Source organism: Tauraco erythrolophus, chromosome 15 (assembly GCF_009769465.1).
Source record: "Tauraco erythrolophus isolate bTauEry1 chromosome 15, bTauEry1.pri, whole genome shotgun sequence".
In the NCBI taxonomy this organism is placed as follows: Eukaryota; Metazoa; Chordata; class Aves; order Musophagiformes; family Musophagidae; genus Tauraco; species Tauraco erythrolophus.
In genome coordinates this window covers 1,442,702-1,460,829 of record NC_141479.1, presented here as the reverse complement: position 1 = coordinate 1,460,829, position 18,128 = coordinate 1,442,702, and the positions used below count along the sequence as shown (strand labels likewise).

Below are 18,128 nucleotides of genomic sequence, written 5' to 3'. Positions count from 1 at the left end.
AAGCAGACTTCAGCACGCGATTTGGGTTTGTAACTGGGGAAGCATCAGAAAGGAGGGAGGATAATATTCACCGAGGCAGGGAAACAGCTTCTGCTCTTCTTCTGGTAAGAAGAGGTTGTGAGTGGAATTTCAGTGACAAAAAAAGCTTTGCAATGAGTGCACAAAGCTGATGAAAAGATGGGCAGTGCCCCAAACATTGAGAAGGCTGGTTTGCAGCAAATGCAAATGTTAAAGGTTCTGATTTTACCGGGAGCAAACTCAGACTGGTCCTCTGGGCTCAGGAGTTTTTAAATGTAGAAGAAAACCCCTTGCTTGGGTCAAAAAAATAAAAGAGGGGGAGAAAATCAGTGCAGAACTTACCCAAAGGTGCAACGTCATGAGCAACTGTGGAGCAAAAAGGAAAAACGGAGGGAAAACTGCACGTTGTCGGCTGCTGGGAGATCTTCTCTACTTGCAGAGCAGTGGAAGCTGTGGGGAGGGCACATCTCAGCCACTTGCTGCCCGGCTTCCCAGGGAGTCACTGTACACATCCATACAGTACAAATATCTATACATACGTGTGTGTATATAAATATATAGCGAAACTGGCGCAGGGTGCGCTCTGGAAGCTCTGAACTGTTTTGAAGCAGGGATTATTGTGGCTTGTTGTGATTCATCAGCTGAGTCAGCCCGTTCCTGCTGGAGCTACCCGAGGTGTTGCTTGGCAGTGGCAGCAGTTAGAGCAAAGAAGGGCGAGCACGCGTCCTGCGCGCCAGCTCCGGCACAACGAGCCACATTTGCCCTTTGGGTCCTCGTGCTGTCGTCAAGTGAGCAGAAATCATGTGCAATCCTATTTTATCCAATTATATTCTCCTGTAATTAGACTCTCCTGGGCTTGTCAAGCCTGGCGGCCCAGAGGGGAAACGAAGGGATTTTTTTTGAGCTGTGTTTGTGTTCACCCAGAGCGCTGCTACAAAAGGATTTCCAAGCACGTTGCTTTAATGAGCATCCTTTGATGATGCTCGGGCTGAGGCGTGCCCAGACCAACCCTGACTCATGTTGCTTCTCTGACCCTTTCTTCTTCCCTGCCCAGCTGTGGGCATCTACCTGTTCTCCTGTCTTATGGTTAATCACAGAATGGTTTGGGTTGGAAGGGACCTTCAAGATCATCCAGTTCCAACCCCCCTGCCATGGGCAGGGACACCTTCCACTACACCAGGTTGCTCAAAGCCTCATCCAACCTGGCCTTGGACACTTCCAGGGATGGGGCAGCCACAGCTTCTCTGGGCAACCTGTTCCAGTGCCTCTACACCCTCAGAGGGAACAATTTCTTCTTTGGATCTCATGGAAATCTCCCCTTTTTCAGTTTAAAGCCATTGCCCCTTGTCCTGTCACTACACACCCTTGTCCAAAGCCCCTCTCCAGCTTTCTTGTAGCCCCTTTAGGCACTGGCAGGCTGCTGGAAGGTCTCCCCAGAGCCTTCTCTTCTCCAGGCTGAACAGCCCCAACTCTCTCAGCCTGTCTCCATAGCAGAGGTGCTCCAGCCCTTGCATCATCTTTGTGGCCTCCTCTGGACCCACTCCAACAGCTCCATGTCCTTCTGATGTTGGGGACCCCAGAGCTGAATGCAGCACTGCAGGGGGGGTCTGAGGAGAGCAGAGCAGAGGGGCAGAATCCCCTCCCTCGACCTGCTGCCCACGCTGCTTTGGATGCAGCCCAGGACACGGTTGGCTTTCTAGGCTGCCAGTGCACATTGCCGGCTCATGAGCTTCCCATCAACCAACACCCCCAAGTCCTTCTCCTCAGGGCTGCTCTCCATCCATTCTCCACCCAGCCTGTGCTTGTGCTTGGGATTGCCCTCACCCATGTGCAGGAACTCTCCTGAAATCCAAGGAGTTTGTAGTCCGCGCTCGTCTCATCCTTCGCTCTCCCGCAGTGTTTGTTCAGCGTCGGGCACTTGGTAACAGGCAGAAATGCAAATACAGGATTTACCATTTACTTTCCTTAGCGGCGAATTGTAGGTGAACTGGTGATTTCAGTGGTCTGCCCTCCCTTGGAGAGAAGAGGGGAGGCACTGTGAGCTACACAGCAGCTCAGAAATGGTTTGGCTTTTTATTTCGAGATGGTGAGTCCTTCCTTCGGTGTTTAGAGCTGAGCTTTTAGCAGCTACATCCCGCGCAGGACACAGTTTTGGTCAGGTTGGTTGCTGCTGCTGCTGAATCCCAGGCGGGGCTTGAAATGCAGCTTGGAAAAGTCGAATGCTACAGAGTGGGGGAGAGAGTAACTGCAAACCTCTGCACGGAGAGGAGAGAACTTGTGACTCGGTGGCTTCGCTGAAATGTTCGTGCTCTGAAATTCCGTGGTTTCTCGGACCTCCGAGCGCAGCCGCCTGCTTGCCGAGCCACAAATCTTGCTAGAAGTGAGCAAGGGCTTTGCCTTTTAGAGATGTGGAAAAAGCATCGCCACGTCTGGGAGGGATTTCTGTTTTCTCCAAAGCTCTTGTGTGTCGGGTGGCAGCTCCCTTTGAATTTTCCATTAATTTGGGGTCAGTTGGGATGTTTTCACTCCCTGTTTTTGCCCTGAAAGAAAGGGGGTCTGGCCTGTGCCCAGCCGGGGTGTTCTCCGCACACTTCAGTAGTTCTCGTGTGAAGCGCGGGCCCTTCCCCCCTGCCGTGTCTCTGGTTGCCAGGGCTCCTCAATCTGGTATTTAGGCTAGCAGCCTTCGCTCGTGAATAGCCAGAGCTGGGGCCACGCACTGAAGCGGTGGCCCTGCTGTAGGGGATGGTAACATACAGCCCAGAGCTGGGCACAGCCAGGATATGGACCCCCTCTGTACGGATGGGAAGGTAGGACAAGATCTCTTTTTAACTGATTAATCAACTTGCCAGGGGCACATCTGTAGGTCCGGAAGTCTTGCTCTGCCTCTTCCTTCCTGGGAGCCTGAGGAAGGTGCAAAGCAGTTCCACGTGAGCGGAGAGCCCACTGCTTTTTACTACAGCTCCTTGATCCCTGTGAGTTAGCAGAGAAACAGGCTTGTCACTGTTTTTCACCTAAGATTTTAGTCTGTATGATTTTGCTTTCAACGTATTTTGCTGTAAAATGGCTTTTTAATTGGGGTCCTTCTGAACTGTCAGCATACAAGGCAGTCTTCTGCCACGGGTCCCCACCAATGCCGTGATGAGGGATGGCATCAGTGTTGTAAGCAGGAGTCAGTTCTCAAGGCAGCCTAAAGCCAAGTTGGATTTTTAGAGGGAATAAGCCCAAATGAGCATCTGTAATGAGAGGAGCAGGCATTTTTGTGCAAGAAAGCAGCATTTACTTTGGACTTGTGTTCTGCTAAGTGCCCTGTCACTCCTTTTGCAGCACGTGCAGCACAAGAGTAACGAGCATCTTGGTTCTGCAGGTTCATTGCTGAGACCTTGGGCTGCTGGCAGAGCAGGGCAGCTGCAAGAGTCAGTGCCTACGTGGCACCGTGTATAGCTGTTGGGAAGTGCTTGGATCAGTCCTTGTGATGCTTTGATCTCTCCTGGCTGCACCAGTTCTGTCTCCTTTGCTACAAGCCAACCTCATCTTGCTCTCCAAACTCAACGGCTGAAGTTAAGGGTACCACCTTAGTGGTGGTGACAGGAGGTCTTGTTAAATGGGGAGTTGTGCAGTTGTTTCTTGCCACAAAGACCTGTGATTAGTCGTGTCTCGCTAACAAACAGCAGAGCGGAGCACAGCTCGTGTACAGGAGCTGCACACAAGCTGAATCAGGGCTGATTTGATTACGTTGGTTTCTTTTTTGCTGTCCTTGGCAGTGTTCCCAGCTGTTGTGCTGTTTCCCTCTCTCTGTGTTGTAGAAAGCAGGAGAGTGGGGGGCTTGCAGTCCTGGGACATCATCGCAGAAGGATGGGAGACTCGACCTGTCTTGTTGCTGTGCTTCAGTTGTTGTGCTCACAGCTGCTCTTGCATCCCTGTCTGTACTGTCGCTCAAGTCTTGGCTTTTCCCCACCCCTATCTCAGCTTCCTTGTGCAGTCCCTTCGGATTCAGAAGGAAGCCTTCCAGCAGCAGTTAGTCACCCACCCAGGTGCGTTTTTCTTCTGCAGAAAGTTGGAGGGCTTGTGATCTGCCCATTCCACCTACCTCTGGCTATTCAGACATCCAGTTCCCTATGTGACAAGAAAATACAGTTGTACTCATCGTCTTCCCCCAGGAAGAGATGAAGGAGAAGGTTTGGACAAAGGCAGGCCCCCTTGAAATTGCCCCTTCTGGCATATGTCTGCAGATGCACGATGGTTGTCTCCTATCTCGGCTACCCAGAAGGTGTATTAGAGATCACTGGACCTTGAGTATGAGAGGAATCTGGTGGGTTTGTGATAGGTTTGGGTTGGGGAGGTGTGATGGGGTAGCTCAGGGGAGGATCTGGGACCCCTGGAAGGCTTTCTATGCTTCACCCTGGCAAGGTGCCCTGAGCCAGGGCCGAGCAGCTTCTCTTGGCTCCTGTTTGCAGATGGCACTTCAGTGGTGCCAAAGACAACAGACTCCAGGAGCTTCTGTCCTCAATGCACATGGTGAAGTGAGCGGGGACTGACGCAGCGCGATGGGCTTGAGGGTTGCGCTGTGCTTCAGCGAAGTCCTTGGCTCTTCCTTATGGCATGGCAGGTCCCCAAGAGCCCCTGCCTCCCCTGGGCAGCCTGGCAGGACCGACCTGTTGCTGAGTCCTCACGCAGCTGCTGGATAGGTCAGCCCTCTGTATGCAGGAAGCACGTTTGTCTTTAATCCTGTAATTGAGAGTTTCAGTAATGACTTGCCTGTAAAGATCAAAAGCTGGGGTACAGGCTCCTTCCTGCCTGGTTCCAGACACGGTTGGGAAGATTCAATTTCCCTGCACGCAGCAGCCTCCGCGTATGTACGAGCCGCTCTTGCAGCTTTGCAGAGAAGCTGTAGGGCTGCCTGCTCCCCAGATGCCCCACGGCTGGAGGGCAGTATCCAGGCTTGGCTGGACCTGGTTTGCAACCTTACCAGGCCAGAGATGATGGCAATATCATTCCCTCCTGGGTGCTGGGGCATATTTGGGCCTTGGAGAGGGCTGCTGTGTAGTGTGCTAAAAGAGGCAGTTGAAGCGGATGATGTGACTGGGGAAAGCCTTGGTGGCCACTTAGCATGTTACCAAGCAAGCTGCGGGGTGCGGAGGGCTGCTCCCATTGTGCAGGGAACAAAGCCCAGCTATTCACTGCCTGCGACAGGCGCTGGGGATGGGAGGAACGCCGGCGAGATGGAGAGTCGTTTCTGCGCAGCCCTTGGAGTCCGTGCCAAGAACAGACAGATCCCAAATGAAGATGAGATTCCCTCCCTGTGTGGTTCGCCGCCCTGACTCCTCCTCGCTGTGGCCCCATGCAGATATTCAGAGTTTCCTAGAAATAAAAGAAGCCTCTCTTCTCTCTCTCTCTCCATCCATGCGTGGAAGGGGGGTCCTCAGCCTTGGAGTGAGGTGCAGACACAGACTCCACAACTTGGAAAGTTGTAAAGTAGGTATGTTTATTGCAGCGCTGGGTGCACGGGGGATCGCTCCACCACAAACGTGCACACCCGCCGTAGCAGTTTTTCTTGTATTTATACAGAAATACTCATCACGCTCCCCCCAAAAGGGCAGTCTCTCTCTCGGGAGATCGTTTCCATAGTCCTTGCCTCAGGATCCGCCTCCGGCTCCTCCTCGACACGCCTCCTGGTGGTCGTGGGCAGGGGTCTTTGGGATGAAGGCCGTAGGTCTTCCTCGCTGTGTGTTTTTCACTTCTTCCCTAAAACTCTAAAACTCTTGTTTTGGCTGGGCCCATAGAGCCAAACCGTTTCCCTGGCCTTGGGTGGACACCTGGTTGTCTCCTACTTGTTATTGCTTGAAGACAATTGTTGGTTCTCGTTAGTCCTTATCTCTCCTCTTTGTCTGTTACAACCTTGCCATCATTTATTTTGTCTCTCTTACCGATCTTCTTTCTGGAGAGCATTTCACAGCAGGGATTAGTATTTGATAACTTCTAACATTTCACAGAGCTATGTATTCCAGAGTTTTATGCAGTCTTGTGTCTACTCTTATACCTATCCATAGAAATAGTAGCTAATATAGTTTTATACCTATACCTATCCCCCTATCAGGAGAAGGCCTTCACAGGGTGGCTGCCCTCTCAGCTGGCTCCTGTAAAGGCCAGGCTGGCCTGCTGGATGTGCCTCTCCTGCACGTTGCTCCCAGCACCATCTTTCACAGCCCTGTGTGCCTTTTGAGCTTGACTTTTCCCATCAGTGAGCAAAAAGGAGCCTGGCATGCAGCTCTCAGTCGAGATCACCCACTGACCTCCACAGCCAGGATGATGAGACGTGCCCTTAGCCTGTACTGCTGGCGAGCCCCTGCTCAGGGCAGAGCTGGAAGGGGCTGGTGTTGGTTTGCCTACAGCTGGAGGGAGCAGCTCAAAAAACCAGCAGCAAAAAAGGCCGTCTGTTGCTCCAGTACGGATCCGCCGGGCTCCGCTGCCGTCAGCGTTTCACCTCGCCTTGATGTACTCCTGCCTCCAGGGAGCAAAAGAACCTCCGCAGCACGGATAAATGCAGATTCTCACCAGGGTCTGACTGTCTCCTCTGCCTCTGCACGCCCCTCCCGGCCCCTGGCAGCGGGCAAGCCTAAAGCATAAAGCCCAGATCAAGAGGGAGGCAGGTCGGGGGCCTGTTGCTGCTCGAGGCAGGGTGATGGGGGGCGAGGGGGCTGCTGCTCTTCCGATGGTCCTGTGCTGCGGTCGCGTGGGGCTGTTGGAGCAGCATTTTCCCCGAGCAGCTGCTGGTGTTTCTGAAGCAGCTCCTTGCTCCGCATGAGTAATGGGGCTGGCTGCACGCACGCCGTGCAGCTGCAGCTCGGAAGAGCGATGCGGATGGCTGTGGGAGCTCCTGCGGCATCTGTCCCTGGAGTGCCTCTGCCCAGTCTGCAGGCTACCCCTCCTGCGCTGGCATTCAGCTCTCGTGCAAACAGCAGCACTTGTCTTTCAGGCCGTGCCCATCCAGGGCTTAGGCACCACACGGATGAAGCACCTCCTGCCCTGCCTACCTCTGTCACCAGCCTGGCACCTGGCCTGTTTGACCACCGCATCCCTGGTGGGGATGCAGTGTCTGCTTCATGTCTGCATGAAGCTTGAGTGGATTTTCTTGGTGTCTAAGGCTCTGTTCTGCATAAGAACAAGTGCTGGAAGCTCTCTGAGGGAAGGCTGTCACAGTAAAGCTGTTCAGCAGGTTGAAAATGGTCCAAGGGTGGCCGCTTCGTTCCTGGCACTTAAGCATGAGTGGTGCTTGTCTGCAGAAACGGAACAGGTACTCAGGACCGGGCAGGCCAGGTGCTAGAGATGGTCTCACTCACTCCAAGGGCAGCCTGTGGTGTTTCTGCACATCTACTGGTCTTGGGCAGTTGGTGGAAGTGCCAGGCAGGCCTGTGCTGGACGTTTTCCCTGCTTTGTGCCTCTGATTTTAGCAAATAACTTTGTGGGTTTGCTGATGAGCAGGAAAGTTCCCTGGCCAGGCCTATGGCAGCTGGTCACATCTTACTGACTCTATAGTTAGACCTTGTCATCATCTGTGTTTTATAGAGAAAGTAATAGCTTATGAGCCCGAGTAATTCATATGTTTGCCTTTTCTCCCATTTTTATCGATGACAGACAGGCCTTAGTGCATGGTGCATCATTAACCCCTTTCCTGCCGTGGTGGCAAGGCACTCCTACCTTGCCTCTGTCACATTGGACCACGTTTTGTCCCGCTCCTCTTGTTCAACCAATAAAGCAGAGCTGGTTCAGCAAGGCCAGCATGGGCACTGCTGCTAGAGTTGAGCCCCATGAAACTGCTTCGAGCATTCCTGGAGTATTAGAAATAAACTGGTGAGCTTGGTATTGGAATGACCAGTGCAAGCACGTGGTGCAGTCGCAAGCAGGGCCAGGTAGATAGGCAGGGCTCAGCGTACCACGCAGGTGTGGAAAATGCACAAGCTGCAACTGGGCTTGCATGGTCTCAGATTCCTACTTGCTGCAAGGATGGGTCAGAGCACTCAGGGTGATCCACAGAGCCCAGCTCTGATGGAGCTCCAGGCCTCTGCATGCCGTCAGCTCCATGGAAACAGCATGGGGAGCAGCAGTCCTGCTCCCTGCAGCCTACTGATGCTCTTCCGACCTCATCCTGCGTGGTAGTGGTGGGAATGGTTAGGTGAAGGAGGAGGACGAGTTCCAGGTTTTATACCAAGCAGGACCAGGCTGAGGTGTGAATTCCTACAGTCTTGTCAGCGGCTTTCCCTTGGGCCTCCCTGCCCAGAGAGGACAAACGTGCCCAGCAGCGTGGGTGCCCGGCCTTACGGGGACCTGGCAGGGAGGTGGAGCTGTGGCAGAGCAGCCAGCACAGCTGAAGCTGACTGCATAAGGAGCTGTTTGTTTTGCTGAATTGTTAAGCCCCATTGACAATAGCAGCACCCCCCCTCCTCTCACACTCGAGGAACTGTGGTGGCCACACACTGATCCTTTCTCTTGTCTTCAGGCACCGAATTTGAGTTATTCTTCCCCAAGCCCCTCTGACTGCCTGTTGCCTTTTGTTCCCGCTCTCTGCAGGCGTACGAGTGGGCCTTGGAAGGGATGCGACACCTCGCCTGCATCAGCATGGAGGACTGCAGCTCCGCCGAGCACTGCGCAGGTGTGATCAAGTGCCTGGAGAGCTACAAGGGGCAGCACCCAGACATCAGCGATGCCCGATTCCAGGAGATGAAGGAGCTGGCCTGTGAGCTGAAAAGTGACAAGGGACTCAAGCAGTGGAAGTTTGCATGGTCCAAATGCCAGGAGACCAAGCTGGTTTTTGAAAAGAAACTCGAAGCAGCCTTGAGAACAAGGAGGTCTCTGCTGTCAGAGCGCAAACCAGCTGCGGGGGAGCAGCCGCGGGCTGGCAGCGAGGCTGGCGCTCCGCCCCACCGGAGGCACTCCGAGGGGGCCACCTCCGGGTCCCCCTGGGACAGGACTTACAGCGCGTCCCACTGCTACAACAGGCCCGGCTGCTCTCCGGGGTGGACTAAGGAGAAAGCTCCCTCGCCCTCCCTGGGCTGCCCCGGCGATGTGAGTGCTGGGGAAGAATTTGCCTGCCAAGCTGCTCTCAGCCCCGGGCCTCACTCGAGCAGAGTTTCGTTTGCCAGCGGGGCCTCCAAGTCTCCAAAGCTGCCTGAAGAAAAGCCAAACCTGGAGAGCATATTAGAAACCTTGGAGGTGAAGCCGTCCTGCACCTCCAGCCCAGCCTCTGGGAAGCTGCCTCCCAGGAGGATGCTCCGCAAGGCCCAAAGCTTTGACCTCCCCTGCGGTGAGAGCCTGTGGTCAGGCTGCCAGAGGACGCTGAGCGAGCCGGCCAGATACGGCAACACCGGTGTCTTCATCAAGGGGCTGGAGGTGAGCAGCACCGAGCTGGTGGACAGGACTTTCGCGCTGCGGCAGCCAGCTGTGCACAGCTGGGCTGCGGACTGCCTGCTGGAGGGACAGAGGGGCTGCCTGTCCGCGTCAGAAGCCAGGAGCTGGGGCAGGTAAGTGACTGGGACACTCGGTGCTCTGGTCCTCAGGGTAGTGAGAAGGCAGCCAGCAGAGATGCGAAGAGCTCTCCAGTGCCAGTCCCTTTGGTGATGGTACAGAGTGGAGAGGTGGAGATGTAGCTCCAGCTTTCCTACACGTGTGTGTGGTGCTGGGTGGGCCCACTGGCATGGCCCCACACAGCCTGGCACCTGCCTTTGTGGGGAGGCAGGGAAATGGGATCTCTTGCTCTTCCCCCTATGACATGATTCCTTCATACAAGGGGAGAGAGCAGTTCCCAGGCACGAGAGGGAGTCTCTGAATGTTGCTTGTGTAAGAGGAACGAGGGTTTGCAGAAACAGCATTTGGGGACCTAGCAAGCCGTAGTGGGAGAGCAAAAGCACAGTGCATCATCCTCCCTACTTTTGGGAGGGTTGTACCCAGTGTGGGACACTTCTAGTGCCCTGTGACAGCTGCTTCATGGGTAAGAGGGTGTTTGTACTTACCCTTTGGGGCTGAGATCTCTATTTGTGTGGCCAACTTTGTTCTTTTCCTTCTCTGTCCTTGAGGATCTCAGCTTAACTTTGGTGTAGTGCTGCAACATGCCTAGGACATGTGAGCCCAGGGATGCAAGCTGGTCTTGAAAGGGCAGGTCTTTCAGCTGTTCTCGTTGGAAAAGATGAAAAATTAAAAAAAATTAGTGGCAGAGATGAGAAACGAGTGCTGGATGCAGGGGAACCGTAGAGCTCCTTCGCTGCTTCTGCTTTGGATGGGATGGCTGGGGACAGTGAAAACCTCTGGAAGGGGCCTCTGATATCCCAGCATGTGTCAGGAAAGCTCATGGTAGGTGATGAACACCAGCAAATCAGAGGTGTTAGGCGCAGGGTTAGACTGGCTGTGTTTGGTGCTGCACTGCCTCGCAGTGGAAACCTCGAAAACCGAGACGTGTCTCAGAGACGTGCGGAGCAGCCCGTGCTGGGAACTGCTGTTCGCTGATGCGCTGATACGAGGTTTGTTTCCCACTCTCATGTTTACTGGAACAAGCCCAACAGCACCTGGGTCTAGGGCTTGTGTTCTCCCAGGGTTGAAATTGCCTCCCACAGCATCCAGTCGTCAGGCTGGCTCCTCCTCACAGAAGTTACCGTGATTTCTGCTGTCCATGTTGTTTCGGGAGTGCAGCCGTTTGCGGAGCAGCCTGTTGTGTCCAGAGCAGGGGCTGGGTGGGCCCGGGGGTGCGTGTCCTGCTGAGGTTGTGTCAGGAGCACAGCCAGCCTGGGGCTTGCCCTTCCCAAACAGAAAAGCCAACAGAATTCCTTAGATCAGCCACGAGCTTTGTCAGTGCTCAGGGTCGGAGCTGACACAGGCAGTTCTGAATCTGATCTTGGATGGTGCTGAGGGATCATCTCATCTCCGTGATGGTTCTCAGTGAGAGCTTCTCTAGGGATAGTCCAGTGTTTTGCAGGCACTCTTGGACTGCTGGAGCCCCGCTGTGGTCCAGGTCCCTTCAAGGCTGAGTGTTTCCTCTTGCAGCAAGCTGCGGCACATCATCGACGAGATGGTCACCACGGAGCGGGAATACGTGAGGTCGCTTTGCTACATCATCGATAGCTACTTCCCTGAGATGGAGCGCCTCGACCTCCCCCAGGACCTGCGTGGGAAGCGCAGTGTCATTTTTGGGAACCTGGAGAAACTCTACGACTTCCACAGTCAGTACTTCCTGCGAGAGCTCGAGAGCTGCTGCAACCACCCGCTGCGGGTCAGCCACTGCTTCCTCCGACATGTAAGGCATCAGCACCTTCCTCCTGTGGTCGGGCTCCTCCGGGCACGCGCCTGGCTCCCGTGCCAGGCGGTGCCTGCAGGTTTGACTGCTCACCTGCTTGTTAGTGGGCTGAGGCTCTTTGGCAGCAGGAGGACTACCCTGTGCTGGATTGGTTTGTCCCCTGCCAGCTCAAATTCTAGGTTGGACTGGGATGGCTCTGCGAGGCTGAGCCCAGGCAGCAGCAGATGCTCTTTGCCTTTCCTGTTGTTCTTTGCTACCAAAAGACACTGCCATGAAGCTAAATATCTGCTCCTTAAAGCCCACCTACTTCTGCAGGGACATCCCTTACCCTGTCTTTCTGTGGTGTCAGTGTGGAAGGACTTTCTCGAGCAGAGAAGTCCTGCTCTCTTGTTGAAAAGGGCTGCTAGGGAGAAGCATGGGGCGCTGGTCTTAAGCTCAGCTGCCCCATGCATGTTTGCTGCTACCAGGTGAATGGTACCTGTTGGGGTATGTAAGGGGCAAGGGTTAACAGGACAATGGATTAAAAAGTCCTAGCTACTGTAGGAGTAGGAAGACAGGAACATTCCCTGGCTCTTCATGAACTTGAAGCAAAGTCGTTCCTGATACCATAGGAGGCTTTGGTGCAGCCTGGGAGAGGCAGAAGTACTAGAGGAACCGAGCCAGGGGCACGGCTGTCACTGTGTCCTGGCTGTGCCTTGGTCTCACGCGGGGATCTCTCTTGCAGAAAGACCAGTTTGGGATGTACGCGTTGTACAGCAAGAACAAGCCGAAGTCGGACTCGCTGCTGGCCAGCCATGGCAATACCTTCTTCAAGGTAAATTCCAGTGCCTGCATCACACTTGCTCTTGGTATTTGGGTCACTGATCTGTTTAAACAAGCCCAACTTTCCTGCTTGAGGGATGCTTTCCTGCCACAAGTGTATGTTGGGGTGACAGGGGCAGAGATGTGATGAGAGCTTTGGAGAGGAGCTCAGCACCCAGCAGCATTGGTCCTATGGCCTCGCATTTCCCTGCATAGCAAATGGGTACCCCAGTCAGGAAAGCTGTTGGTGTCAGTGCCTGCCTGGGGACAGGGGGTGCTCCACTGGAAGCTGCTGCCTTCATTCTCTGCCGCGTTTCTCAGTTCAAGCAGGTGCAGCTTGGGGATAAGATGGACCTGGCCTCCTACCTGCTGAAACCCATCCAACGGATGAGCAAATACGCCCTGCTCCTGAAGGACCTGATCAAGGAGTGCAGCGAGGCGCAAGAGCAGGAGCTGGGCTACCTCCGTGCAGCTGAGGAGATGGTGAAGTTTCAGCTCCGGCACGGAAATGACCTGCTGGCCATGGATGCCATCCGTGACTGTGACGTACGTTCCAGTGTCCTCCCCTGCTTGGGGAGGCAGAGCCACACTTGCCCTTCTCTAGGATTTTGGGGCTTTTGGATCATATGGCGAGCCTCCCCTCAAATTCCCACAGTGATCAGGGTGCTGTCTGCTAGCGCAGTGTAGCGGGACAGCTGAGGCACAGAGCAAGGTCTCCTTGATCTGCTGGATCAAGGATGGATGCTGTTCCTGGAGCTGAATGAGCTGCTTGTCGTAAACAGGCTCCCAGGTGGCATGAGGCAGCCTGGCAGCCCTTGCAGATGGTGTCCTGCAGACTGTCTTGGGCCCTTCTGTCTCTTGAGCTGGTGATAAGAGGGTCAGGCAGTTTGCAAGGAATTCAAAATGATGCTGAGGCCAGAGGTAGGCTAAAATCACCTAGGTGGTACTTGGAGGAGAAGATGCATAGTGCAGCACTGTAGGAGGAGAAACCACAGGGCTCAGGGTGGAGGAAGATGGATCTGGGAGAGGAAGAACTGAGGGGACTTCCCTTCTGACCCGGATATGCTCCTGGCAGTTTGATGGGACTCCTTTCCTCTTCAGTTCTCTTCTTTTTCCCAAGAGACAAAGCAGCTCTGGCTGCTGCCTCTGATGGCCACCCGAGAGGTTTGTCACAGGGTGACAGGAGAGGGTCATCTGTGTACCGTGCCTAGCAGAGAGGTGCAGCTCTTACCTTAGCTCTGAGCCAGTTGTTTCGGCCTGATGTGGCCCCTGGCACTGCCACGCAGCCCTACCTCTTCAAAAACCCTCCTAAGATGACAGGTAGCTGCTGTTTCTTCGCTGCCTGGGCCACAGCCATATGGGACCCTTCTCTCCCAAGTCCAGGCCTGGGGCTGCCCGGACCTCATCCTGCCGGGGTCTTACCAGGATGTTCCCTGTGTCCAGGTGAACCTGAAGGAGCAGGGGCAGCTGGTGCGGCAGGACGAGTTCACCATCTGGCTGGGCCGTAGGAAGTGCCAGCGACACGTCTTCCTCTTCGAGGACCTGATCCTCTTCAGCAAGCCCAAGAGGATCGAAGGTGGCTTTGATGTGTATATCTACAAGCGCTCCTTCAAGGTAAGGGCAGCCCTGCAGCTCCCTCTTGTTCGGGATGTGTCCATGGCTGGTTTCTCCATGGAAAGATGGCTCTGAAATGGGGAGCAGGAGCACCTTCAGCAGAACAGCTGCTCCCACCACTGGCAAGCCTTCTCCAAGCCCTGCAGTGAAGCCAGAAGGAAACACTTCACACATTAATGCCTAGGCCTGCTCCGTGCTGTGAGATGTGGGGCCAAGGTCTTCTGGGGGATGCAGAGTGTGAGGGAAAGGCAGTGTGTGTGGCAGGGAGGTGGTGCTGAATCTGGATGAAGCGCTGGGAATTGCCTGGGCTGTCTCTGCCCATCTGTGTCCAGACCTTACCTTCTCCTGTCCAAACCCTCAGGCTTCTTCCTGTTGGGTCTACTGAGCTGGGGGAAGCTCTGGCACAGTGTGCAGGCAGAATTTACCCTTTCTGCTCCTGGTGGAGCCCCAGTTGATGCTTTGCTTTTCCTTTTCTGGCAGACTGCAGACATTGGTCTGACAGAAAACTCTGGAGACAGTGGCTTGCGCTTTGAGATCTGGTTCCGAAGGCGGAAGTCCAGCGACACCTACATCCTCCAGGCCAGCTCAGCCGAGACTAAGCAGGCCTGGACCAGTGACATTGCCAAGATCCTGTGGCAGCAGGCAGCCCGCAATAAAGGTGTGATTCCTTCCCGGGGCGTCTGTGCCGCAAAAGGTGCGGGAGCCCTGTTCGGCTCGTGCTGTCCTGAGTAGGTTTGGAGCCTGTTACCGGGCAGCTCTGTGCAGTGAGCAGCTGTGTGCCAGCATGCAGCCTCAGGAGCATGTGCTGGGCTTGGCTGGGCATGTCCCTTCCCTGTCCCTCATCCCAAGGGACCTTGACCAGTCCAACCTCTGTGACTGTAGACACCCACCTGGACTCCAGGAGAGAAACGGGAGATACTAGCACAGGGTTCCCTGCTCTGTGAGTGTGAGCTGTGCCTCTGAAAGGCTCACCGCTCTCCCCGTGGTCTAGGCTGCCCCTGGAGGGGCAGCTGTCTGGCTGAGTCTCTCCTCTCCGCCCCAGGCTTCCCGCTTGGCAGGACTCTCGTAGGCAGCATGGCACTGAGCTGCTTGGCCAGAGCAGGGCATGATTGCTTTGTCTGCAAAGACTCTTCAGGACTGGGGAGCAAGGGGAGAGCGGATCTAATCGCAGTAGTTCGGGAGCAGCCTGGCGCAGGATTGCTCTGGCCTGGGGCTGCGTAGTGCCTGTGGGGAGGGTTGGAGCCAACCTCACAATGTGGCTGTGGGTCTCTTCCCCTCTAGAAATCCGTATGCAGGAGATGGTCTCCATGGGTGTGGGCAACAAACCGTTCCTGGATATCAAACCCAGCGAGGCAGCTATCAATGACCGTGCTATCGATTACATCATGAAAGGCAGAGGTGAGTGCCAGCCGTGCCTGCCCCCTTGCTGTGGGTGAGCTAGGCAGGACTGGTGCTCAGGGCTCTTTTTTGGTGTGTTTTCTGGCAGGTGCCAGGACCAGAGCATCAATCGCAGTGTCTCTGTTTGACCATTCCAACCCGTACAAGAGGACGCAGGCGCAGCTCTCCGCTGGCAGCACCCCCGCTGCATACAGCCCTTCCTCCTCCTCCCTGCTGGGACCCCTCAACCTCCACATGTACCTGGACCAGGCTCTGCTGCCCGGCGTCCTGGCCCCCGGCCGCCCCTTTGACATTGGCACCTGCATTGAGGAAGATGAGCTGGAGCACGAGACGAGCAGCCAGCCGTCACTGAGTACGTACGATCCCGCTGCTCCACAGTGCGCCCTGGGATGTGCGGGCTCATCCCCACGCCACGTTCTGCACTCAGACCAGGCTCGCTGGGGTCACAGCAGTCCCTGTCTCGTACCCAGATGGGGCAAGGAGGGCCCTGCCCTTTCCATGCCAGCTTTGTCTTGGTGCTCATGGGGGGAGTTAGCTCAGACGCAGGGATTAGTGAAGTGCCCACTGATCTGCAGCTGGCCCCGTGGCAGGCTTGGTGCCACATCCTGTGGCCTTGCAGACCAGTGCTCGTGTCTCTGCCCCTCTGGTATGTGGCACTCTGTCCCTCGCTCTCGCCAGCCTGGTCCAGTGACCCCTTGGCTTCCCCTGCGTGAACTTCCCTGGCCAGTCTGTACCAATCTCCGGCAGTTTGCTACGCTTCCGTGGGTTATTTTGTTGCCTCTGGCTTTAAAGAGGCCTGGACAGGAGGAGTGTGGCTTATCTGTGGGCTTGTGTGGCCAGTGCCTCTGCAAACAGAAACCTTGTGTGTACATGGCAGAGGTCATGCAGGCCAAATCCGTGGTCATCAGAGTGACCTTCCTCTCTTCCCCCAGCAACAGAGAGCTCAGAGTCGTCGCACTGCATGTCAGGCAGCGGCTCCAGCGGCTCCGACAGCGGCTGTGTCTCCAGCATCCCACAAGAAAGCTTCTGTGAAGACGTGGGCTCACCCCCCTACATGCCCCTGGGCTCCCAACACAGCTCTGCCATGGAGAAGCCCAGGTTCACCAACAGCCAGTACATTTCCGCAGTAAGTGCGAGCAGCCAAAATACTTTCTTCTCTCTGCCTGCTTTGGCAACTGTCTCCCCAGTTCAAGCCGCTGCCTCTCATGGGGGCACAGAAGATGTCACTGTGGGGAAGTGACCTTTCCTCCTGCAGCCACTCATCTCCTCTGGGGCAGGAGAAAGCCCCTCTGTTGTCAGAGCCTCCTCTGTGGTGGCCAGGATCCCTGAGGAGATGCACTGGGAAGGACCTGCAGTGCTGGAGGCTGTACCAGGAGGGGATGCTGCACACACAGGAGCTTTAATGCTGTCGTGGGCCGGGGGTACATCCGTAACCTCCTGGGATGGATGGAGCTCTGCTGCAGATGCTGCTGAGCTCTTTTCCTGGGAGGTTTGAGCCTTTTGGGGAGCGATGAGATGGCGGAGCGGGAGCCTGTCACTATGAGATGTCGGTGTGTCTCGTTCTCCTGAGAGTTCTCAACTGCTTCCCTTCCCACTAGATCGTGTCCTGATGCTGTTGTCCTCTAACCCTGTACTAATGCTGGCTTCTCTCCTCTGCAGAAAGCAGGCCAGGTCACCATAAGTCCCTCGACAATAGTGTGAGCCCCTCTGCACACGTATACCGCCTAAGGAAGTGGAGTTGCTGTAAGTAGCCCCTGAAGGGGATTTTTCAGCAGCTCTGAGTGCTGGTCAGGTTTGTCACTAGCTCTGAGTCAGGAGAACCTCACCCTCTGCTTCTCCATGAGAAGTTTTCCACTCACATTCCTGACCGGTCTCTGAGGTTCCGACTCATCTGGTTGGAGAAGACCGGCTCCCACAGAGCCATCGCCTTAAACGGCCGCTCTGATGCCTCCCTGGTTTGAAGGAGCACAAGTAAACCCAGCAAAATCGCTTTCTGGTCGTAGAGGCTTGAGCACCATCTAGTCATCGGCGTTCAGATGAGCTTCTTTCCTCTGAAGGCTGCCCAGCTCTCTAACCACTAATCTGTTTCTTGTGGCCGTTTGCCGGAATCCTGCTCTTCGTTAGTCCCTCTTTAACTGCCTTGGGGAATCCACGGTATTTCTCCCCAGGCTGGATTTATCCCTTTTGGAGGTTCAAAGGAAGCTGCACATCACCAGGCAGAGGAACCTGCTAGGTTATATGCTCGGGATGTTCCGAGGGAGCTGCCAGGTGTTGCTCCTGTACTTACTGGTTTCTGGAGGATGCCTCCTCTGCGAGGAAATCGCTGTTGATCTGAGCAAGACCTGCAGCCAAGCAGGGCTTCCTCCGTGTGGGTGGTGGCCCTTGGAAAGCCGTCATGCCCTGCTCGAACTAGCCTGCCTCTGGCACAGCTTTTTCCTCTCTGACCTTAGGGCTGAGCCTCCTTTTTCACAGGGAGCAGAGGGGTATGAATAGAGAGAGGCAGGATTAGGGCTGGGATGGTCAAGGCACCAGGTGGCAGGTGGCTCGTAGGTTTGGCACCGCGGGGGTGTCGGAAGCACGCAGGCCCACGGCTTGTGACCTGCAGGTACTGGAGCTCATAACCAGCTGAACAGAACTGGCCAAGGTGAACGTTTCAGATCCAGAGCCCCTTCTGGGGGAGTCACAGACAAAACCTCCCAAGTGGCCACAGAAGCTGCTGCTGGGCCAGCAGCACGGAGCCTCTGGCTGAGCCCCGAGGTGCAGAGGCAGCCCTGCACGCGGGGGAAGAGCCACCCTTCTCCTGCCAGGCTCTTCCCCTAAAACCTTGTGTCCCCACGGAAACGCAGCTCTGACAAACGGCGCTTTGGGAGCGTTTTGCAAAAGGGCCCCGTGGGATCCTGGGAGTGCAGCCATCTAACCCATCGCACGGTGCTGTGTTCCAGGTTTGATTGCCATTTCAAACTCACGGAAGACCCCAGGCCTCTGACCAGCAGAAGGAGACAGTCTTCACCCATGAAGA

General features: G+C 55.3%; 1 protein-coding gene across 1 annotated transcript in view; it reads left to right on the top strand.

The window, feature by feature from the left end:
* PLEKHG4 (pleckstrin homology and RhoGEF domain containing G4) overlaps positions 1 to 16,349 on the top strand; it is a 98,824-nt gene extending 82,475 nt beyond the window's left edge. Inside the window, exons 15-23 of the mRNA XM_086621239.1 lie at positions 8,584 to 9,533; positions 11,047 to 11,296; positions 12,021 to 12,110; positions 12,419 to 12,643; positions 13,541 to 13,711; positions 14,192 to 14,405; positions 14,993 to 15,109; positions 15,198 to 15,461; positions 16,042 to 16,349. Of these exons, the coding sequence (XP_086477365.1) occupies positions 8,584 to 9,533; positions 11,047 to 11,296; positions 12,021 to 12,110; positions 12,419 to 12,643; positions 13,541 to 13,711; positions 14,192 to 14,405; positions 14,993 to 15,109; positions 15,198 to 15,461; positions 16,042 to 16,349 (2,589 nt within the window). The remainder of the gene's footprint in view (positions 1 to 8,583; positions 9,534 to 11,046; positions 11,297 to 12,020; positions 12,111 to 12,418; positions 12,644 to 13,540; positions 13,712 to 14,191; positions 14,406 to 14,992; positions 15,110 to 15,197; positions 15,462 to 16,041) is intronic.
* The last annotated feature ends 1,779 nt before the right edge of the window (positions 16,350 to 18,128 follow it).